The following is a 24,813-nucleotide window of genomic DNA, read 5'->3' as shown; positions in this document are numbered from 1 at the left end:
TGAGCCATCTCTCCAGCCTCCATTTCATTTCTTCTCTAAAATGATAGAATTGAAATAAGGATTATACAGTGGACATACTACAAGTAAACTATGCCTCCCAGTTTGTTTCCTCATTTATAGTGTGGAAATAGTAATGTAGAATAGGGTTGTTTAGAGTAATGGGGTAACTTGGGCAAAGAGCTTCTTGGACAGTGCTAATAAGCTGTTATTATTGTATAAAAGGATCCTTATCCTTTGATATAATATCAAGACACTTGTTTGCATGCACTTATAACTTTACACAAAGAAAGTCATCTGGGCGTGCTGGCACACGCTTTTCATCCCAGCACTTGGGGATCTCTGTGAATTTGAGACCACCATAGTCTACAAAGGGAGCCCAGGACATCCAACGCTACAAAGAGAAACCCTTTTTCAGGGAGGGAGGGGGGAATAAGAGAATGAATGAATATCTTTATTTACTATTAATGCATTATTCATGAAAGAGCTAAGACCAGAAGACATTCAATGTGTCTATATTTGATTGTTAATTCATCTCGGAGACATTTGATTTTACTTGATAAAAGTCATAAATATTGGCTGGGCGTGGTGGCGCGTGGCTATAATCCCAGCACTTGGGAAACAGGCAGGCAGATCGTTGTGAGTTCAGCCAGGACTAAAACAGAGAAACCCTGTCTTGAAAAAACAAAAAACAACAACAACAAAAAAGACAATTAATCTGTAAATTGATAAACTTGAGCTCACTGGAGTGCTGTATGCGTGTGCCTGCATTGATCATTGCATAATTCCTGGTGCTCAAGGCTGCAGTTAGTTTTCTTGCCACTGGATGGTGCGTGTGTAACATTTAAGTGGAACAGGGTTGATTCTTTTTAAAACAAATTCCGTAATGCCGACCAATTGGCCTTGCATGTGCAGCGATCCTCATACCCTGACTCCTCAGCAGTGCTATTAGTGGCGTGTGCCACCATTTGCAGCTGAGCAGCTGAATGTTGACACACATGCTTACTGTAGTAAATGAAACACTTGAAGCTGAGTCTCGGGAATTATCAAAAACTAGAAACTCTTCTGTTTTTATATAAGCATAATCTGTTAGGGGCATCACTGATTGGGTCAAATCCTGTGTTTCAGCAGGCCACAGCATTGTAGGAGATTCCTCTGGGCAGAATCTTAGATTGGTATGTCTTCCTATCTTCTCGTGGCAGCTGAGCTAGTTTTATTTTACTCTGGTTCCTAAATTTAAAAAGTATTTTGAGGCCGGGCATGGTAGTGCACACCTTTAATCCTAGCACTCAGGAGGCAAAGGCAGGCGGATTGCTGTGAGTTCGAGGCCAGCCTGGTCCACAAAGTTAGTCCAAGACAGCCAAGGCTACACAGAGAAGCTCTGTCTCGGGGGAACAAAGGGGGGGAGGGAGTATTTTGCCTACATGTATGTGTGTGTTACAACATATGTGCCTTGTGTCCACAGAGGTCAGAAGAGGACATCAGAGTCTCTGGAACTGGACTTAACATACGGTTGTTGTGCACTGTGTGTGGGTTGTTGTAAATCAAACCCTGGTCTCCTGCAAGAGCAGCAAGTGCTCTTAACTGCTGAGTCAATTCTCTAGTCCTGATCCCTAAATTTTATACTATGCTTTTCTGCTTAATTTTCCATGCTTAGCTATATGCTGGGCATACAGGAGTATAAAAAATAGGTATAAATAACAAAAGTATTTACTTAGGAAAATGTTAAGCTATAAAATTGTGTTGTAGCTGTGCATGGTGGAACACACCTATAATCCTAGTACTTGGAAGATGGAGGTAGAAGGTTAGAGTTTGAGGCAGTGTGAGCTTTATATAACCAGGCCCTATCAAAACAAAATAAATAGATTGTGACCCCAGGAGGAAAACTGCAGTGGCCATGCTAAGAAACATGAGTATCTTTGTTTATACACAGCAATGATCCAGTTGGCATTTTAGTGTCAGAAAGGGTATACTTGAAGATAGACCTCGTTGGTTAACCTAATTTCAGTTTTTGTTAATATAGTAGGTACAACAAATTCTTCTTTGTTTTGCCTTTCTCAGACATTTTTGGCTCTTCTGTTACAAGATTCTGTTTCTTGTAACTTAAAAGGGGGGCAAACCCCCGTTTTCAGGAACACATTAAAAAATGAGTTACTTTTTTTTGTTGTTTGTTTTGGTTTTTTGAGGCAGGGTTTCTCTGTGTAGCCTTGGCTGTCCTGGACTCTCTTTGTAGACCAGGCTGGCCTCGAACTCACATTGATCCACCTGCCTCTGCCTCCTGAGTGCGATTTACTTACTTTTATTTGATGCGAATTGGTGTTTTTCCCGCATATATGTCTGTGCGGGTGTTGGATCTCCTAGAGCTGAAGTTACAGACAGTTGTGAGCTGCCTTATGGGTGCTGGGAATTGAACCCAGCCAGGACTCTTAAATACTAAGCTGTCTGTCCAGCTCCCAGGACCCCATTGTTATTGTTATGGAAGATAAGAATTCAATACCAAGCTGGCCGTGGTAGCGCACTTGGGAGTTCGAGGCCAGCCTGGTCTACAAAGCGAGTCCAGGACAGCCAAGGCTACACAGAGAAACCCTGTCTCCAAAAACCTAAATAAATAAATAAATAAATAAATAAATAAATAAATTCAATACCAGCTGGGCAGTGATGGCACACACCTTTAATCCCAGCACCTGGGAGGCAGAGGCAGGCAGATCTCTGTGAGTTGAGTTGGAAGCCAGCCTGGTCTAAAAGCAAGTTCTAGGACAGCCAAGCCTATCACAAAGAAGCCCTGTCTCATAAAACCAAAAAAGAGAAAGAAGATGAAGGGGGGGGGAGAATTCCACACCACAAGATGTCCCTGATACCTCATTATTTCCTTTTCAGTAGTAAGAACACATTTGGGTTCCGTGCTTAACTCTAGTTGTGGTTTCTTTCTTGGTTACCTTTAATTTATAGTCACCTAGCGCTTCCGGGTACTTTCCTTTAACTCAAACAGAACCAACAGACCTTGTTTTTTAAAGGTTGTATTGCTATTTTCTCTTTCACAATCCACCCCCAGGCCCAGTAGACATCCCTCTTCCTCCTTTTTCTTTTAAAGACTAGGCCCCATGTAGCTCAGACTGACCTTGAACTTGCTTTGTAGCTGAGACTAACCTACCTCCTGAGTGGTATAAGGTACCCCTCTTAAAAATAACTTCTCATTGCTCTCCAGGCCAGTTTGGCTTGTTCTTTTCATCACTCTGGTAGTGATTTCTTCCTCTTTCTTGGTTTGGTAAAACTGTTTTCTCATAGCTGTCTCTGAAGGATGCATGTGTATAGAAGTTTCCACTTTGACTCGGAATGCTTGTAATTGAATCTGTAGAGAGAAGCTCAAAGATTAAACAGGAGAAGGGGTATAAAGATTAATGTGCATGTGTGTACAGAGCCACACAGCATGAGATCCAAAGAAGGGTCAGGAGATTGAAGCTTAAATGTCCTTTTGAGAAAGAGAGTGGAAAGTTAGCTGCCTCCAATTTAGGATTAGAAAATGATTTTAGAGTAAGTGTCTGGTCTGGGAGTAGAGAGGTTCCTGTTTGTGGTGATAGTGACATTTCAGGGAAAATGAGGAGTCATCTGTATTCCAAGCAGGCTGTGTGCTGTGTCTCTTGGTTATGAATCATCTTCTGTGGAGCAGGTGTCCTGTCTGTCCTGCAGGCCAGGAGACCTGTAGCTTGATGCTTCTCCCCACCTGCCCTTGACCAGCTTTCCCTGATTGCCTGCTGTCATTATTGTGGGTGGAGCTAGGTTGAATTTCTTTTGGAAAAGGGTTAAAGAACTTTAAATTCTCAAGACTTTTTGCAGCACATCCTGTTACAGTGCTATACTCTGAGACACCATGTTCTAACATAACACATGGGGTGAATTATTTCCTATCTTTCATGTCTGAGAAGATTTCATTTAGTAATGGTGAGACACACATTGAAAATGTGTGTGGTGTATGCCTGTATTCTGGAGACAGAAAGAGATTCTGATTGACCTCAGTCTCTTGTTCCCCTTTCTGGCCCCCCAGAAAACAAGATTCAAAAATTAATCCCTCCCCTAAAAAAAAGTACTTGCATATTCTTTAATACTTAAACTTCATTAATGGTGGGTCTCCTCCTCCTCCTTCTTTTGGTTTTTCGAGACAGGGTTTCTCTGTGTATCCTTGACTGTCCTAGACTCGCTTTGTAGACCAGGCTGGCCTCGAACTCACTATCCTCCTGCCTCGGCCTCCCAAGTCCTGGCATTAAAGGCGTGCGCCACCACCTCCTGGCTCTTCTTTTTTAAGATTTATTTATTTAATGTGCATACAGTGTTCTGCTTGCATGTAAGTCCTGCAGACCAGAAGAGGGCACCAGATCTCATTAAAGATGGTTATGAGCTACCATGTGGTTGCTGGGAATCAAACTCAGGACCTCCGGAAGAGCAGGCAGCACTCTTAACCTCTGAGTCATCTCTCCAGCCCGAACTGTCCCCCTTCTGCTTGACATGGGAAGCAGTGTGGACATTGCAAACAGTTACTGGAGTCATCTAAAGGGTTCTTTTGATTTTTTTTTTTTTTTTTTAAGATAGAATTTCTCTGTTTAACAGCCCTGACTGACCTGGACTCACTTTGTAGACCAGGCTGGCCCCAAACTAACAGCAATCAACCTGCTTCTGCCTTCTATGTGCTGGGAATAAAGGCATGTGCCACCACCTCCTGACTACCTAAAGGTTTCTAATCACCTTAAGATTTTACCATGTTATCCATTGTTAAGATGGCAGTGTTTTTGTTCTGAAGTTCAGCTTACCTTTAGGGGTTTGAGTTTTAAACAGTTTTCATTGTTGTTTACTGTCAGTTGGGGTTTGGATTGATAGCTCTTTTGTGAATCTAGTGCTTGACAGAGATTGAGAAGAGGCTTTAGGAAGTACTATATTCTTGCTCTTTAGACCAGGCTGGCCTCAAGAGGGATTCACCTGCCTCTGCCTCTGCCTCCCTTAGTGCTGGGATTACAAACATGCGCCATTGCATGCCCGGTGAAGTACCCTCTTCTTATAGTGAAGGTGTTTCTCCCGATTGTGTGTATGTGTGTATTTGTTTGTACATGTACATGTGTACATGCATGTATGCAGGCAAGAGGTTGATGGGTAGTATTTTTCAATCACTGTCCACCTTATATTTTGGGGCTGTTTTAAATATATTTATTTATTTACTTGCTTATTTGAAGGAGGGGCCTTACACGTGGAGGTTAGAAGACTGGTTGTGGCATATGGTTTTCTCCTTCCACTGTATGGACCCACGGGTGGAACTTAGATTGTCAGGCTTGGCAGAATCAGGTTGTTGCTGGTTGAGCTATCATATTTTTGAGACAGGGTCTCTCACTGAACCCGAGATGCTAATTGGCTAGATTTGCTGGCCAACAAGTTAGATAGATCCTCATGCTTATGTGGCTAGCACTGTGCTGACTGAGCCATCGTATCAGCCTTCCTTGTCTCACAAAACTTCATTTCAGTTTGATCTTTTCCCCATGGTTTTTTTGTTTAGATTTATTTATTATGTATACAGTGTTCTGTCTGCATGTACAGAGGGCGCTAGATCTCATCACAGATGGTTGTGAGCCACCATGTAGTTGCTGGGAATTGAACTGAGGACCTTTGGAAGAGCAGCCAGTGTACTCTTAGCCACTGAGCCATCTCTCCAGCCCTTCCCCATAATTTTTATTATTTCTTCTTTGACATGAATTTCTGAATATTTTTGCAATTTTCCTACCTGCCTTTTTGTTACTGATTTCCATTTTAATTTGTGGGATCAGAACGCATGATTTCAATGTATATAAACATTTTATTGCAATGCTTGTTCATTGTATATTGTAAGAGTGTGGAGTCCTAGCACTTGGGAGGCAAAGTCAAGTAGATCACCATGAGTTAGAGGCTAGCCTGGTCTATATAGAGCAAGTTCCAGGCCAGTCAGTGAGGCTACAAAATTACTCTGTCTTTAAAAAAAAAAAAAGGCCTGGCATTGGTATACATCTTTAATCTCAGCACTTGAGAGGCAGAGGCAGGTGGATCACTTTGAGGCCAGCTTGGTCTACAGAATGAGTCTGGGACAGCCAAGGCTATACAGAGAGACCCTGTCTCAAACCCCCACCCCAAATGGTATGTATGTGGTAGGGGATTTTCTGTCTACATTTTAAAAATAAAATGAAATAGGCACTAAGATTTCCAACTAAAATATTAGATTTTTTTTTCTTATTTCCTACTTTGTTAAAGTCCTTTCTACATAGTTATTGTTTCTATCAGGCTGGATCTTTTATTACTTGACTCAAGTCATGGACATGCGTACTTACATATGGATATTTACTCAGTGTATAGGTACAAGCAGCCTGGTTTCAAAAGTATAAGCATTTGACTTCAGAAAAATTGATTGTTGCAAGTATAAAGCAGCAATTACAGTATACCTTCCTTGTGTTACAGGAATAGACTTTAAGATCAAAACAGTTGAACTACAAGGAAAGAAGATCAAGCTACAGATATGGTAAGTGATGCATTTACTTACTTCCTGTGTTGGTGCTAGTTGCTAAGGTTTGCAATGAGACTCTCCTTTGCCATTTGTTTAGCATCTTCTAGACTACCCTTCCTGAACAAGCAACCAGTGACCTTCTCCCCCCCCCCCCACCCCCCACCCCAGCCTTGGCTGTCCTAGACTCACTTTGTAGACCAGGCTGGCCTGGAACTCACAGCGATCCGCCTGCCTCTGCCTCCCAAGTACTAGGATTAAAGGCATGCACCACCACGCCCGGCTTACCAGTGACCTTTCAGGAGGTAAAAATCACTGCCATTGACTTCATGGTCCATAATGTTTGTGCCTAGACTAAAAATAACTGTTTTAGTAGTGTCCAAAGCACACAGCTTCACCTACCCACGTGGACCAAAGGGAGAAATGCTGCTTTGACTCTTAGGAATGTAGCATTCCTTTTATAGCATGACATTGGGAGTAATAGTGTTTTACAATATTCTGTCAGCTGTGCATCTTTTATTTCTGCAAGGAAAATTCTGCTATTGCCTCATGATTTTAGCAACCTGATTGTACTAATTAGATTGTTTTAAAAAATCACTTTAATAGCAGAGGAAAACTACATGGTTTTGAAAATAAAGTGAAGACAGGCTTAGAAATATATGTTATAGTTTAAAAAGGGAATTATAAAATGTGCATGTTTAATTGCTCTTCAGGTTTTTGTTTTGTTTTGTTTTTTGAGACAGAGTTTCTCTGTGTAGCCTTGGTTGCCCTAGACTCACTTGTAGACCGGGCTGGCCTCGAACTCACAAAGATCCATCTGCCTCTGCCTCCCAAGTGCTGGGATGAAAGGCATGCACCACCATGCCAGGCTCAGTTTTTGTTTGTTTGTTTGTTTTTAAAATAAGAGTTATTTATTATATGCACAGTGTTCTGCCTGCACAAATGCCTGTACACCAGATGAGGACACTAGACCTCAGTATAGATGTTGTGGGCGGGGGGGAGGGGGGGGTTGTTTTTGTTTTTGTTTTTTTGAGACAGAGTTTCTCAGTGTAGCCAGGACCTCGAACTCACATCGATCCACCTGCCTTTGTCTCCCAGGTGCTGGGATTAAAGGCGTGTGCCACCACGCCTGGCTAGATGGTTGTGGTTTTGAGTTCTACTTTTTGGGTTGACTCTAGAGCACTGGATTAGACTTGGATTTATGTGTCTGAGAAGTTCTAAAAGTAATTTCACCAACAGACAGGCCACTTTAGTCTTGAGCAAAGGGGGTTGCTCGTTAGCCTAAAGGTGGTAAGACTTTTGGTTTGAAGTACATTGGAGAGGTGGATCAGTGGTTAAAACACCCTTCTCTTGCAGAGGATCCAAATTCAGTTCCCAGCACCTACATCAGGCTGCTCACAGCCACCTGAAACTCTAGCTTCAGGGGATTTTCATCTGCAGGCACTTACCTACACTCACAGGCAGGCATGTGTGTGAACAACAACAACAACAACAACTCATTGGTGGAGGTTAGTTAGCATGAGAATCCATGAGAAAAGGATAGTTAGAACAACCCAAGTCAAGCCCAGCATGGTGGCACATGTCTGTAATCCTAGTTCAGGGACGGTGGAGACAGGATATCAGGAACTCAAGGCTACATACCAGATTCTAGGAGAGCTACATGCTACCATATTTTAAAAAGCAAACAAAGGAGCCAGGTCATTTTGGTAAGGTACAGTTATATTGAAAAGTATTCATGAGACAGGGGTGGGGCATTGGAGGGCAGAGAGAATGTATGAGGAATGAAAATGATACACCGAAAGCTTAAAAAAGTTACTTGGAGTTGGAGAGATGGCTCAGAGGTTAAGAGTACGTCTGCTCTTCCAAAGGTCTTGGGTTCAGTTCCCAGCAACCACATGGTGGCTCACAGCCATCTATAATGTGATCTGACTCCCTCCTCTGGCTGCAGGTGTACATGCAGGCAAAGCACTGTACACATAATAGTAAATAAATAAATCTTTTAAAAAAGTACTTGGATTATTCTTTTTTTGTTTTTTAAAAGATTGATTGATTGATTATGTAGACAATGTTCTGCCTGCATTCATTTCAGAAGAGGGCACCAGATCTCATTATAGATGGTTGTGAGCCACCATGTGGTTGTTGGGAATTGAACACAGGACCTTCGTAAGATCAGTTAGTGCTCTTAACCTTTGAGCCATCTCTCCAGCTTGAGTTATTCGAACAGAAATGAGAGGCAGCAATTAGATGTTATGGTTGAGAAAAATGAAGACAAATTTAAAAACAAAAACAAACAAACAAAAAAAAAAACAGGCTCAATAGGAAAAGGTGACTGCAACCAAACCTTACAACTTGAAATTGACCCTCCAAATCCACATGGTAGAAGGCTCCCCCAAAAATGGTCCTCTGATTTCCACCTGTGTTTCTTGTTGTGTATATGCCTCCCCCAAAAAATGGGAAATTAATATTTAATATGATTCATATAATTTCTAAGTGGCAGTTATTCCTTAACCCATTATTTTATAAATAAGAGACACAGAAACCTGTTAGATTTTTTAAATAAGCCTTAACACACTGGAGCTGGGCAGTGTCTTGTCTACTTCCCAGCTGAAACCCCCATAAGTACTCACACATGTTTTCTGTTTGGGCTGCTTCTCTCCATCATGCCAGTCCTCAGAGCCAGCTCCTCCTGGGAATGTGCGTCTAGTTCATGCTCACCCATGGTGACCTGCCTCTTTCTTCCTCTTTCCTCTCACCTCATGGTCCTTCTGCCACCCCGAAGCCTGAGAACCGTAGCTCTGCCGACCTTTCTTCTGCTCTGTCTGGGTATAGGTAACTGTATTGAGCTAATCAAGGATAAATTGGGAGGCAAGATTTACATCATCTCATTTTGGATACATGAAAATGTGCTTGTGGGCTGTAGAGATGGCTCACTGGTTAAGAGCACTGCCTGCTCTTCGAAAGGACCCGGGTTCAATTCCCAGCACCCACATGGAAACTCACAACTGTCTGTAACTCCAAGATCTGACACCCTCATACCAATGCACATAAATTAAAATTAAATAAAAAATAGTTAAAAAAAAAAAGAAAATGTGCTCGTAAGGATCTTGTGGGACAAGCAAATAACATTTGAATACATAATAGCTCCAGATCAACCCCAACAAATAAGTTTTAACTAAATCAAGTAACAGGATAGTAGTGCAGTTGATTAAAACAAATTTCTATGAACACAGAATGATGATTACCCTTCTTAGGGGGGACATTAATATAAAAGACATATTAATATCCTTAATGTTGGTATTTCACAGCTAACCAACATTACAATACAAACCCATTCTGTAGGTAGTATGATGTGATGTAGGTTTAGCTAAGTGTGTTCCTTTTTAGTGGAAAATTTAGTCACAGATTTAACAATGAAATATGTATATAGTTTGCTAATTGTGTGATGTGAATGAATAGTGAAGAGGAACGAGGTAATATACTCTTGGAGGCATGCATGCATGCACGGAGCAAAAGACTTATCCTGTCAGCCACAGGGCCATTTTCCTGGCCAACAGCCCCCTCATCCTGAGGACCCTATAGTCTTTTGCAAGGTGTTTGGTCACCGTGACTCTGCACTGGTAGCCTCATCCTTTACCCAGAGGTAATGGCTTCTTACCATGTTAACTTGACATGATTTAAAGTGCTTTATAACTAAATGCAGGATATTAACAGGAGATACACAGGAAATTGCAAATGAGAAAAATTAAGCATACTATTATTCAACTTCTGCTTTAATTGTTTGTAGAATTTAACTGAAAACCTTGACAGCCAAGGCAAGAAGGGAGAGGAAATACTGGACAATTCAGAACAAATTACTTTTCCCCCCAGAAATTTGAAAGGGGAGATTGATGATACACAAATAATATTTTTTCACATAACTCTTTCTTGTTCTGATTGTTAGCACATAAAAGTATTAAAAATAATGGAGATAAAGCACATGAATACAAATGTGTGTATTACATAGTTTCTTCTTGACTTTGAAAGACAGCTCCCATTTAGCCCTGCTGGCCTGCAAATTCCCACCCTCTTCCCTTCCTAGAACACCGTTTCCCATGTAGTGATGTGACACATCCCTTACTCTGTGAGGCCTTCTATCACCCTGTTATTTAAAATTACTTTCTTGTCTTAACCCATTATTAGCTTCTAATCCTACTCATGTCTCTTAACATACTTCAGAGTAGCTACAGGTGCAGCCAGGTCCTCTGTTAGAGACTTTGGTGTGAGTTTTTATAGGACAGTAAATGGAATCCCAAGAGGGAGATTTTTGTCAGCCTCTGGGGCAAGAGGAGGATCCATGAAGTAGCTGTCGGTCTTGGAAATGGTGTCTCACGTGACCTTGGCAAAGTTGCAGGGTGGCAGTGTTTTGTTCCTCTGGCCTACAAAAGAGGCCTTGTACAAACTGTTAGAAGGAGTTCCTTGGACACAGACTGAGATGATGCCATTACCTCTGGGTAAAGGATGAGGCTACCAGTGCAGAGTCACGGTGACCAAACACTTTGCAAAAGACTATAGGGTCCTCAGAATGAGGGGGCTGTTGGCCAGGAAAATGGCCCTGTGGTTGATAGTGGCTAATTGGAGCATTCAACACCCTCACCACCACCCACCATCCATGGTCTCACTTTGTTGTCTAGACTGACCTCAAACTCACTGTGTAGCTCAGGGTGACCTTGGAACACTTGGTAATCCTCTTGCCTTACTCTCCCAAGTGTTGGGGTTATAGGTGAGAGACACCAAGCTTAGTTAAAGAGAGGTAAGGAAGAGGTCTGGAGAGCACTGACCTCTTTTCCAGAGGACCCAAGTTCAATTCTAAGCATCCACATGGCAGTTCATAACTATCTATAACTCAAGAACAGAGAGGATTTGATGTCCTCTTCTGGCTCCCATGGGCACAGGCCGTACATGTGGAACACAAACATAACTTGTAGACACAATATTCATTCATAAAAAAAAATAATAATTTTTAAATTTTTTCAATAAAATGAGGTAAGAAGAGAGGGAAGGTGAGGGCGTAGCACAGTGGTAGAACACCTGGCTAGCGTCTGCAAGACTGGATGGAGGGCAGTCCGAAGTGAGTAATTTAGTAAGCAAACAAGCAAACAAAAAACCAGTTATCTTTATTGTTTTTTGGTTGTTGTTTCAGAGACAGGGTTTCTGTGTGTAGCCTTGGCTGTCCTGGACTCATTTGTAGACCAGACTCTCCTTGAACTCATAGTTCGAGCACCACCACGCCCGGCTACAGTTTTTAAAAATGATCCTAAAAGTTATGATATTTAAGTGATCTAAAAATTTCACATATTTTGTGTTGCATTATAAAGTCAAGAATCTGAGAGACGGGCGTGGTAGTGCACGCCTTTAATCCCAGTACTCCAGAGTAGGAGGCAGGTGGTCTCTGTGAGTTCCTGGCCAGCCTGGTCCGCAAATCGAATCTAGAACAGCCAGGGCTGCTACACAGAGAAACCCTGTCTTGAAAACAAACAAACAAAAAAAGAAAAAAACAAACAAAAATATGAATAAAATGGATCCAGCAGTTTTTATTGTGGGTATTTACGCGCATGTGTCACTTGCTACTGTTTTTTTCTTTTCAGCTCATATGGGTAGGTCATTAATTAGTGGAGCTGGGCATTCTTATGATGCCGTTTAGAGGCTGAAGGAGATATGAGTTCAGCTTTCTTAAAGTTCGAGGCTAGCCTGTCTCAAAAGAGTACTTTTCTGTTTTTCTTTTGTGATAAAAGAATTTTAATCTGTGTATTTTTGCTTTATTTCAGGGACACAGCAGGCCAGGAGCGATTTCACACCATCACAACCTCCTACTACAGAGGCGCAATGGGCATCATGCTAGTGTATGACATCACCAATGGTAAAAGTTTTGAAAATATCAGCAAGTGGCTTAGAAACATAGATGAGGTAAGACCTAGGGGGTACATAAACCCTCCTCCTCAGACTTCTGATTAGTTCATCTTAAAATTTTGTTCAGTAACTCTGTATATACAAGGTAACAAAAACTACCAGTGGTTTTTATGATGCTTTTCTCTAAATGAATTCTTTTTGTTTTGTTTGTTTGTTTGTTTTTGTTTTTGTTTTTGTTTTTTGAGACAGGGTTTTTCTGTGTGGCTTTGGCTGTCCTGGACTCACTTTGAAGACCAGGCTGGCCTCAAACTCACAGCAATCCACCTGCCTCTGCCTCCCGAGTGCTGGGATTAAAGGTGTGTGCCACCACCACCCGGCTATTCTTTTGGTTTTTTGAGACAGGGTTTCTCTGTGTAGCCTTGGCTGTTCTGGACTTGCTTTGTAAACCAGACCAGCCACGAACTCGCAGCAATCTACCTGCCTCTGCCTCCTGAGTGCTGAGATTAAAGGCATGTACCACCACCGCCCAGGTAAATGAATTCTTTCTCAGTGTATTTTATTGAATAATTTCATTTTTTAAAATTGTTTTAATTACTAAGTAATGGAAAGGTCATATTGCTTCCAGACATTTTGAAATGCTCAGTTATTAAGACAGTAAATCTAACCAAAAAGAAATAGAGCCATATGCATGTAAAGATAACAGGTTTTGCCAGGCGTAGTGACACACGCCTTTAATCCCAGCACTATAAAGCAAGTCTAGGGCAGCCAAGGCTACACAGAGAAACTCTGTCTCCAAAAACAAAACAAAACAAACAAACCAGGTTTTTCTGTAAGCTGAAGTTCTATATTAAAGCATATATATTTCATTGCTGCAGCTTTGAGACTTTCTGCTGCAGTTGTTACTCATACCATATTGCTGTCCTTCTGGTGTTTACACTTCACTAAGACTTAACTCTTTAAAGTAAGCTTTGGCTGGATATGCAAAGCAGGGTGACTACTTGGCTGTAGGCATTCTCAGGATATTTTGTAAGGTCTGTAGATTGTGTGTGTGCTGCAGAGGGCACTCTGCATGTCAGGGCATGCATGTAGGGAGTCAGAAGGCAACCTTGTAGAGCCTGTTTGCTCTTTCCACTTTTATATGACTTTCAGGGATCCATTTCATGGTGCCAGGCTGGCCCCCTGAATCATCTCATTGCCTTGAAGCTCCAAGTATTGTCTGTTTTGTGGGTGGCCTTATCATTGCATTTTGGGGTCTCATATGTCTCAGGCTGGCCTTGATCTTGTTGAAGATGACCTTGATCTTCTAATCCTTATGCCTCTTCCAGTTTATGTGTTGCTAGGGATTGAACCCAAGACTTGCTATCCAGCAGACAAGCCATCTACTAACTGAGCTATCTCCCAGTCCTTGCTACTCTTTTCCTAGCATACTTGTATGGCAGGAAAGACCATGAGGGCAACTAATGGTACATGAATTGAGAAAGCTGTCCCGTATCCCATTGAAATTCTGCCAGGTTCAAGAGTGCCAGTGCAGTTAGTAAAGTTTACTGTGTAGTTTGCCCACAAAGAGAGATTGTTTCTTCTATATAAAGACATTCCCAATAAGGATTTTTAGATAATAGTGACCTGTACTTAAGGCTTGGCATATAGGACCTTCCTTTTTTCCTAGACATTAGCTTGTAATTTTCTAGAAATTTTATTACTTAAGCTTCATTTACAAAGAAAACTTATCTTAGCTCCCTGCAATGCTTGTGATCTGTAGTTTCACTTCACAAATTTGTAATCCTATCCAGTGTCCCTCAGAAACCACCCTGTGATGTCATTTACAGAAAAAGAGGGCATGGAAACAGGTGGAAGGTCCCTTAGAACAAAATAATTTAAAAGCCATCAAAAAATTCCAGCATGGTGATGCCTGTATTTAGTCCTAGCACTTGGGAGGCAGAAGCAGGCAAGTCTCTCAGAGTTAAAGGCTAGCAAAATTATACAGTGAAAACTTGTCTTTAAAAAAAAAAGTTGGACTGGAGAGATGGCTCAGTGGTTAAGAGTGCCGCCCGCCTTCTCTTCCAAAGGTCCTGAGTTCAATTCCCAGCAACCACATGGTGGCTCACAACCATCTACAATGTGATCTGATGCCCTCTTCTGGCCGGCAGGTGTACATGCAGGCAGAGCACTGTATATATAATAATAAATCTTTAAAAACTTTTTTAAAAGTTGTACTAGTTTCAGTGGTGGCACAAGCCTGTAATCCCAGCGTGTGAGGAGGCAGAGGCAGGCAGATCTCTGAGTTCCAGGATAGCCAAAGCTACAAACATATAGAAACTCTGTCTAGAAACAACTAATCAAAACAAACAAACAAAAAAGCAACAATAAAATTTGCTGAGATGCTTAAATCAGGTCCACAGCTGGCTGTGCAGTCCTTTCCCCAGGAGCCACATTTTCTATTAACTTCTGTGCTTAAATGTGGGTTAACATCTCAATAAATTTCGGCTGTTTGACACTGACTGTCCTGAAATTACCTTTTTAAAAAGACTTACTTTTCCTTATATGAATGTGCCTGTATGAGTAAATATGTGTGTGGGTGCCCACATACGTCAGAAGAGAGTATCAGATACCCTGAAGCTAGTGGTTGTGTTTGACTTGGTGTGGGTGTGGAAGAATAGCAAGTGCCCTCAGCTCTTGAGCCGTCTTTGCAGCCCAAAGATGAGAGCAGCTGTTGTTGCTAGGCTATGCTGAAGGTCTTTTCTGCAGTGAAATAAAGGCACTAGCTCACGTGAGTTGAGGTCTCTGAAAAGACTTGATCAGGAGGCAGCAGTAAGCTTTGTCTCCAGCTCCCAGTTCTATTACTGTTGACATTTGAGTGCACAAAGGGTTTTGTGATTGTTTGGGTCTTTAAGTTAGGGTCTCACACAGCCTAGGCTAGCCTCAACTCTCTATGACCTTAAATCCTAAACATCTGATCTCTACCTCTAAGTGCTAGGATTACAGACTTGCTCTCCTTTAGGATTATTGTATGTGTATGAATGTTTTGTCTACATGTATATATGTGTACCATATGTGTGCCTAGTGTCGTGGAAGTCAGAAGAGTGTACAGATGCCCTAGTACTAGAGTTAAAGGTGTGTGTGAGCCACATGTAGGTGCTGGGAATCTAACCCGGCTCCTCTGCAAGATCAGTGTCGAGCCAGCTTTCCCACCCTGCCTTAGATTCAATTTAATGAATGAAGAGTTTTAATGCTGTTTTGACTTGTAAAAATTTGGTTGGGGTGGGGAATGCAAAAGCAGTGTCAGCTGTTCTTTAGGTACTTTCTCTTAGTTTTGCTGTAGACAAATCGATTGCTTCATATAAAAGGGATAGGAAAAAAAAAGAAGTCTGAGCCAAGATCATAACTATACCACTAGGAATATTTTACTAAGTGAGAAGTATGTCCCTGTGTGTTCCCACTGTTGGTCTTCTCTGTAGCACTTCAAAGCACACTAGCACACAGTGAGGAACCAGGTCCAGCCAAGTGTGCTTTCATGTGTGTGTACACTCACGTGCTTGTGCGTGTAGAATCCTACTGTGTGGACCAGGCTGGCTTTGATTTACAGGGGATTTCACCTGCCTCTCTACCTTCTGAGTGCTGAGATTAACACCATGTACCACCACATCCAGCCTCTATTTTAACTTCTGTCCTAATCACAAATTTAAATTTATTTAATTATTTCTTTAAATGATTTCTTTAAACTCAAATCAGTAGTTTTAGTTTTGGTTTTTTCCAATATTTTTCGGCTAGGTTTTCTGTAGTTTAGACTAGCCTGAAAGTCACTATATAGACTAAGACAGCTTTCAACTTCTGGCAGTCCTCCTCCCTCTGCCTCCAAAGTACTGGAATTCTAAATTTGTTTTCAGCTAATTTAAGTGAGATTTTACTTGTAATATACAATTCACCTATCAGAGACAACAAGGGCTAACCAATGCATACAAAATCTGAAGTCAGCTTGATTTAGCTGTGCATGACTCTGTTTCCAGATGTTCTACCTGGATCTTGTTTTTGGAGAGAATGTGTCTAGAAGGAGGCAAGCTCTTCTAGAAGAAGAGTAGTGTTTGCTGAGGGTCTGTCTTAGGGGTTGTGTGTCCTTTGCTAGGTGGCTTAAGAATTGCTGTGGGGAGCTGTTACGAGCACTGGCTGTTCTCCAGAGGACCCCAGTTCAGCTCCAGCCCCTACGTCGCAGCTCACAGCTGTCTGCTCTGTAACTAAAATTCCAGTGGCTCTGACTCTTGCACAGACATGTGTATGCCAAATGCCAGAAGTGTGCATAAACATAAAAAATTGCTGTAGGTCTTAGCAAGGGGCTGGCAAGATGGCTTCGCAGGCGAAGTCTTTGCTGTTCACACATGAAGACTAGCCTCATTCCGCTCTCCAATAGCCATCAAAAGTCAGCGTGGCAGGGTAGGGTTTGGGTTTGTTTGGTTTTGGTTTTTTATTTGGTTTTTGGTTTTGTCTTTAAAGACAGGGTTCTCTGTGTAGACTTGCTTTGTAGACCAGGCTGGCCTTGAACTCACAGAGATTCCCCCACGCCCGGCTTGGTTTTTATTTTTTTAATTATTTTATCATAAGGGGAGTTTTTGCAGGCATGTATGTCTGCACCGTTTGTATGTAGTGCTCTCAGAGGCCAGAATGGAGCATCAGATTCCCTGGAGCTGGAGTTAGACAGTTGTGAGCTGCCATGTGGGTTCTGGACATTGAGTCCAGATCTTCTGGAAGAGCAGCCAGTGCTGTTAACCACAGGGCCACCTCTCAAGCCCCATGTGTGGGCTTGTAATGCCAGTTGGGGGGGCGGTGCAGACAGGGATCCCTGTGCCTCACTCACTGGTCAGCAAGTCTAGCCAGTTAGTGGTTCCAGGTCCAATGAGTGAAAAAAAGGTAGAGAGCAGTAGTAGAAAACACCCGATTTGACCTCTTCCCTCTCCATACCATGTGCACAGATACATAGAAAAGGCCATGGAGTCAAGAAACATGCAGTTGTGTTTAGAGACTATTAAGTCATAATTCACATCAGTGTGCAGTAGTAACATTTTATCTGTTCCAGCATGCCAACGAAGATGTGGAGAGAATGTTACTAGGAAACAAGTGTGACATGGATGACAAGAGAGTTGTACCTAAAGGCAAAGGAGAACAGGTAAGAGTGAGCAGACTGAGCTCCCCTCTTGCGTGGTGGGTGACAGGACTGACTGCTGTGACTGCATGCTGCTGTGGAAACAAAAGCTTGTCTGTGTAACTAATGTGGGGAGGAGAACTGCAGTGCATCTGTGCCTCGTATTTGTTAGCTTTATGTAAGCTATACAGAGAAATGAGTCAGCAAGTGTTAATTATAGAACTGTAATGTGTCAGTTAAGATTCTGAAGTTTGATAACTAGAAGACTGGCAAGCAGAAATGTGACATATCATGTCAAGCTTCTAATATAAGGACAAAATACCTGACTTAGAGTATCTGAAGTATAATCCCAGCACTCGGGAGGCAGAGGCAGGGGATCACTGTGAGTTCAAGGCCAGCCTGGTCTACAAAGCAAGTCCAAGACAGCCAAGACTACACAGAGAAACCCTGTCTTGAAAAACAAAAAAAGAAAAGAAAAGAATCTCTGAATCTTGAAGTGAACTTTTGAGGTAGGGAGAGGATTGTTTTTATTACCTGCCTCTTTCTTTAAAATCTTGAATTATAGCCAGGTGTACATGCCTTTAATCCCAGCACTTGGGAGGCAGAAGTAGGTGGATCTTTGTGAATTTGAGGCTAGCCTGGTCTACAGGCTGCCCCAGGGCAGCCAGGGATACAAAGAGAAACCCTATCTGGGGGGGGGGGGGGGGGAACCTATATGGATACAGATATCTTGAATCATTAAAATGTCCCATATTCTAGTTGACCCTAGAGTTCTAGACCTTAGGACTAAAGTAATTATTTCCTTTAACATGTTACCACCAAATATGGCTGCCCATATTTGGCAGTTATATAATGTTATTTTGTTTCTATTTTAGATTGCAAGAGAGCATGGTATTAGGTTTTTTGAGACTAGTGCAAAAGCAAATATAAACATCGAAAAGGCGTTCCTCACATTAGCTGAAGATATCCTCCGAAAGGTAAGTTCCTTTATGCCACAACATTTTTAATTATTTTGTCTTTTTGTTGGTAGTGGTGGTAGGTTGTTTGTTTGTTTGTTTGTTTGTTTGTTTGTGACACATACCGTGGACTGACCCACAATTCCTGGTCCTCCTTTCCCACCCTTCTGGGTGCTGGGATTGCCCCACTACCTCCTGTTCTTTGTCTCCTTAAATACTGTATTCACATCAAAAATCTGAGTTGTGGTGCTGTTGTTCCTAAAAGCTCACCCATTATCAATATTTGATCCCCCAGAATGAAGTCAGGAATGTGTAGCTAGATGGCTGCAAACACCTGGGGAGGTAGTTATGCAAACACTTGAAAGTGCTGGTTTTGTTTTTGTTTCTTAAGTATTACTTATTTGAGCTCAGTGCTAGCCTAATCTACATAGTTCCAGATCAGCCAGGGATATGCAGCAAGAAATGAAAATGCCATGGAAACCTACTCTGTAAGCTGATCTGTTTAAAAGATGTTGAAACCACATGTATTGGCACACACTTCTGTTTTGTTTGTTGTTGTCCAGGTTTTTTGCTTTGTTTTGTTTTGTAGATTTTTTGTTTTTGTTGTTTGGTTTGTTTGGTTGGTTGGTTGGTTGTGGGTTTTTGTTTTTGTTTTTGTTTTTGTTTTTTGAGACAGGTAACAGAACCCTGGCTGTCCTAGACTCACTTTTTAGACTAGGCTGGCTATGAACTCACAGAGATCCACCTGTCTCTGCCTCCTGAGTGATGGGATTAAGGTTGTGTGCCACCTCACTTGATGACACACACTTTCTATTCCAGCACTTGGGTGGCTGAGGCAGGACTGCATAGTGAGTTCAGGTCTATGAAAGCGAGAAAGGAGAGACTCCTTTGGAAGACTCCTTTTAGACCTGGACAGTTAAATTACAGAAAGACAGATTGTGAGGTGCCATGAGTAAACCTGAATCCCACTTACCCGGGAGCTGTAAGTTCCCAGAGAAAGTAAGTTCCTGTGCTATTGTGTTTTCTTGGTGTGGGCCCCTGTTTGAGCTGCCTATGTTTCTGTGTTTTTCCTTAAAACCTGTCTAAGGAGCAAAAGCAGTTGTCGGGCAAGCTCCTAGGTGTGAGAGCTCGTCTTACTGCAGTTTGAACTTGTTCCCTGGCATTTACAGGCATTGGTCCATCTTGAGGCAGTGAGAGTAGCCCAAACAGGAGGCTCAGTTCAGGTTTACCAGGCTTACCAGGGCTGCCTGGGTTTTAGAACACTGTTATTTTCCCTTGTTCTGCCAAAGACAGTACCTTTTAAATTGTTTCATGAAAGTTAACTTCTCAGGTCCACCTTAGCCTCTAAAGTTCTATTTGTGATATTCTTTTTTTTTTAAATAAAATATTTACTTATTTATTATTGCTACATATACAGTGCTCTGCCTACATGTACACCTACAGGCCAGAAGAGGCCATCAAATCACATTATAAATGGTTGTAAGTCACCATGTGTCTGCTGGAAATTGAACTCATCTTCTCTGGAAGAGCAGGCAGTGCTCTTAACCACTGAGCCATCTCTCTAGCCCATCCTAAACTATCTTATCTGCCTTTTTGTTTGGTTGTTCTTGGTTTTTTGTTTTTTGTTTGGTTGTTTTTTGGGATTTTGGGGGGTGTCGTTTGGTTGGTTGTTTGGGGGGGGGGGCTTTGGTGTTCTGTTTTTTGGTTTTTCGAGACAGGGTTTCTCTATGTAGTCTTGGCTGTCATGGACTTGCTTTGTAGACCAGGCTGGCCACAACTTACCTGCCTTTTAAAACAAAACACAGGTCTTGCTGTGTAGCCCAGGCTGACCTAGAGCTCTTCATCTTCTGTCTTCTGAGTTCTGGGATTATGAGCATGTGCCACCACACCTGACTTTTAATACGTAAGTTCTAAGTACTCAGGGGTCAGGCTGAGAGATGACAAACCTATTTGGAAGAGTTTGCACAGAGATCATTTGAGATGCTTTATTCAGTATTTCCAGGAGACGTCCGCCACACTTCACAGAGGAGGCCAACTAAAGGACAACCAAAGACGGTTTTCAAGTCATGACTTTGCAGGGGGAACAACTCCTGTGTGACTGTAGTTGCCTTTGTTGTGCAAGCTGCTACTGATGTGACTCCTTCTGTTGAGTCTGCTTTCTCATGCATTGCCTCCTTGTGTTGTTGCAGACCCCTGTAAAAGAACCCAACAGTGAAAACGTAGACATCAGCAGTGGAGGAGGAGTGACGGGCTGGAAGAGCAAGTGCTGCTGAGCGCTCTCCTGTCCATCTGTTGCCATCCACCATCCGTTTCTCTTCTTGCTGCAAAATAAAACACTCTGTCCATTTTTAACTCTAAACAGATATTTTTGTTCCTCATCTTAACTATTCAGTCCACCTATTTTATTTGTTCTTTCATCTGTGACTGCTTGCGGACTATTATAATTTTCTTCAAACAAACAAAATGTATAGAAAAATCATGTCTGTGACTTCATTTTCAGATGTCCTTGCTCCGCTCCCCACTGCACTTCATTTGTATTATAGTCCAGTTCTTATCAACATTAAACTGTAGCAATCATTTCAGCTCTATTCTGCAAATTGTATAAGAATAAAAGTTAGAATTAACAATTTTATTTTGTACAACAGTGGGATTTTCTGTCATGAATAATGTGCTTGAGTCCCTATAATCTATAGACATGATAGCAAAGAAACAAAAGCCAGGAAAACACTCATTTTCTTGAATCTGTACGTGGGGTTAATTTTGTCCTGTGCCTTATGTGGAAAGGAGCTTGTTTGGTTTTCTTTTCTGTTTTGGTGGAAGCATGTGCAGGAGACATTTCATCCCAACATAAACCCGTTCAGATGCTCGTGGTTTGCTTGGCTGGAACTTTCACAGTAGCTAACTAGGACAAAGGGTAACGCAAAAGTGACATTGGATTTGCGGTCTCATTTCCAGTGGCCTTGATATTTAAGCCGATTCCTGCCACCAGGCCCCTTGGCCACTCTGTCCCTGCGTCTCATCTTTCTGCATGCTGCTTTGTTTGCCCCACGACTCCTGGTATGAGTTATTTAAAGATGATAAAGATAAAGGTTTGTTGAGTTTAACATAAAGCACGGATTTACCTTGCTAAGTAAGTGGAAAGATAAATTCTAACTGCCTACTATCAGATGTCAGTTAATCGGTGTCAGCCCCTCAGTTACTCTCTCTCCTGAGACCTGTCCCGCTATTTGCCTTCTGTTCCTCTCCTCCCCGTCCCCTTCCTGTCTGTTCATCGAGTTGATGAAATGGAAGAGTTAATTGCATGCACTAGTGTTTGGAGGGTGTTGTGGTTTGTCTTTCTAATTAGGTATATATCCTATTCACTTTCCTAGAATAACTCTTAACCTGAATTTGAGTAGTAGTCTCCACTTTGGCAACTCCTCTGGCAGTTCAGTAGCCCAGGCAAGACTGGTTTCAGAAATAACCTACAGAACAAGGAGGAGTGGATCTCTGTAGCATTTGCCAAATGTATTGAGATTTGGCCTCTGAAGAACACTTTCAGTGTTAAGTTGTCTTTACCTTGTGAGGTTTAGAAATACATTATAATATTAATTTCAAGTCCTATCCTTACATCCTCTTGGAAAACTTCTAATACTTTTTTTTTTTTTTAAGAAAAGACATCAAAGGCTTCTTGTGTAAAGCTGAGATATCTGGTTCTCTGACTCCATCTTTCTCTTCCTCTTTCTAGTTTGGCTTCATTGCTTCCCATTAGGATAGGGTAGGCTGAGTTCCCTATGCTGCTAGCATCCTAAGATGATACCTTTGTGGAAATAATTGTGAATAGCATGATTCATTTCGGGCAGAGGCTGAGTTTAGGACAGCAGCTTCCATTGAGAAGATTTCTGTGACATGCATTTTAATGACCTCTTGGCTCACATAAACAATATAGGGACATATCTGCTAAGAGAACCCATGAATTTTTCAGATAGTGCCCTGAAGACAGTTTTATATGCCTCATTGGTGGTTCTTAGCCCCCCACATACACACACTTGACTTTATCATTGTTTACTAGTAAAAAAGCAGCATTGCCAAATAATCCCTGATTGTCCACTATGAAAATGCAATGTTAAAGCTTTTGAAGTTGTAGGTTAAGCCTACTGTTGTTAGATCTTTGCTGTTGTGTTGCTTCCCTCTATCTGGGATGTGGCAGTCGCCTCTTCACTTTACACCCTCTTTAACCCTTAATCCAGTGGCTTAAGGTTTGGAGCTACACACCGGGATTTGGCTAACAGACTGACAGTTTTATTGTTTGCATAATTATAATCGGCATTGTACAGAGAAAGAATATGGCTACCTTTTGTTAAATCTGCACTTTCTGAATATCAAAAAAAAGGGAAATGGAGTATAAATCAATTTTTGTATAATCTGTTTGAAACCTGAGTTTTATTTGCTTACTATTAGGGCTTTGTCCCCTTTCTGTAAGTCTCTTGGGATCCTGTGTAGAAGCTGTTCTCATTAAACACCAACAGTTCAGTGCATTCTCTGGTACTAGCTACAAATTCGGTTTCATACTCTACTTAACAATTTAAATAAACTGAAATATTTCTAGATGGTCTACTTCTGTTCATATAAAAACAAACTTGATTTCCAACTGTGTGGTTTGGTTTTCATTTATTTTTGGAGTTGGAGATGGAGGGTTGCTTCTGAAAACAGTACAGGAGGGCATCCTGCTAAGCATGGTAAAGCTAGAAGGGCAACGATTTTGTCATCATATGGGAAGTAGGGGACACTTGGAGGAATTGTGTAGCAGGCCGACCCACAGGCGGACTCCTGGTGCAGGAGGAAGCTGCTGGAGTCCTCTCCAGCTCACTAATGGCCCAGGACACCCAGGTAGGCTCTGAGTCCTAAAGGTTTTAGACTGTGGCTGTCCTCTTGAAAACAATTTTTTCCATCCTCATGAAGCATGACTTGGCCTTGCATGAGTACTGGCAAAAGCAGTAATCAACCCCACGTTAAGGCCCTGTCAGTAGAGAGTATAGCTCGTTAGTGCTGAAGACCGATGCAAGAATATTTCATAGGCAGTTTCTAGGTCATCTGAGTTTCCAATGTTACCCTGCTCCTTTCTCCCCAACCCCAATATAACTCCTGTCTGGGTTGACAATGTCCCTTTGAAATTGGTGTAGGAAAAAAGGGTATAGTCTCTGTTCATAAACTCACTGTCTCAGGAAGCAAAAGTAATCTGATAGTTACCACTTGGAAGGTATAGACAGAAGGATCAGGAATTCTAGGAATTCCTCATCTTTATAGGAAGTTTAGGACAGCCTGGGCTATCCAAGACCCAGTGTCAAAAAGTAGTTGCTCGATACTGACTTTAATCCTAGTGAAGCAGGGGCAGGTCGGCCTGTTCTACATAGCAAGTTTAAAGCCTACATGTGAGTCCCAGTCCCAGTTTATCTTTCCGTTAGCTTATTAACTAGGAGTTTATGCAAGAGCCAGGTAAGTAACTAAGTTGGAGATTTTAAGTGCTGAGTCAATAGAAGGACAAGTTCAGTGGGAGACAGTTCTGGATAGTTTTGCCTGGAAGTATATGCACTGGGTCTTTTTTTTTTTTTTTTTTTTTTAAGCTACGCATTGGGTCTTAACATCCGAGGACTGACAGGCTAGTGCAGAGAATTTAATTGGGCGTTGTGAAAGAACATGGTCCTGGCTGTTACGAGAAACAAGTCCAACCAGATGGAATGACAGACAGTGGGGAGTAACAGTGCTGAGAACAAACTTGAGAAACACATATCCAGACCTGGCATGGTGGTTCACACCCGTAATCCCAGCAGCTGCAATGCTGAGGCAGGATGAGCTTAATTTGGAGGCCAGCCCAGGCTGCATAGCAAGACTCTTAAGGATTTAAGCAGCCCTCTGCAGAGGCGGGCAGATCACTGAGTTCAAGGCCAGCCTGGTCTACAAAGTGTCCAGGACAGCCAAGGCTAACAGAAACCCTGTCACCAGAAAAAGAAAAAGAGCCTTCTACTACTACACCCTCATCCCCACCCCAAAGATAACAATAACAACCTTTCTGCAAGGTATTTGGATTGCACTGGTCAGAGAGTTGACTGGAGCCTGCCTAAAATGGAGGCAGAGGTTCCTAGATTGGTGAAGCACAAGAGCATCTTGTGGCTCTACTTAGGTGTGTGTGGGAACCTCCAGTCCCTGACAGCCAGTTTTACTGTTTTGGCCTTGTCTTTTGTTTTGTCTAAGTTATCTTGTGGCAGAAAGTAAAGCTGTGGTCTTTCGAGACATTTTAATGGGTTTCTGAAAGCCACCTACAGAAACTTGGCAGTGGCTGGTACACTAGTATTAAT

The 24,813-nt window shown here is 42.0% G+C and overlaps 1 protein-coding gene across 1 annotated transcript in view; it reads left to right on the top strand.

Annotated features, from left to right (window-relative positions):
• RAB10 (RAB10, member RAS oncogene family) overlaps positions 1-23,108 on the top strand; it is a 55,417-nt gene extending 32,309 nt beyond the window's left edge. Inside the window, exons 2-6 of the mRNA XM_084792608.1 lie at positions 6,463-6,523; positions 12,310-12,448; positions 17,457-17,546; positions 18,398-18,499; positions 20,668-23,108. Of these exons, the coding sequence (XP_084648734.1) occupies positions 6,463-6,523; positions 12,310-12,448; positions 17,457-17,546; positions 18,398-18,499; positions 20,668-20,751 (476 nt within the window). The 3' untranslated portion in view covers positions 20,752-23,108. The remainder of the gene's footprint in view (positions 1-6,462; positions 6,524-12,309; positions 12,449-17,456; positions 17,547-18,397; positions 18,500-20,667) is intronic.
• Positions 23,109-24,813: the final 1,705 nt, after the last annotated feature.

The sequence above is a fragment of the Acomys minous genome (assembly GCF_964271855.1).
Source record: "Acomys minous genome assembly, chromosome: 8".
NCBI lineage: Eukaryota > Metazoa > Chordata > Mammalia > Rodentia > Muridae > Acomys > Acomys minous.
The sequence above is the reverse complement of the archived record's forward strand: the minus strand, read 5'-3'. Positions and strand labels throughout refer to the sequence as shown.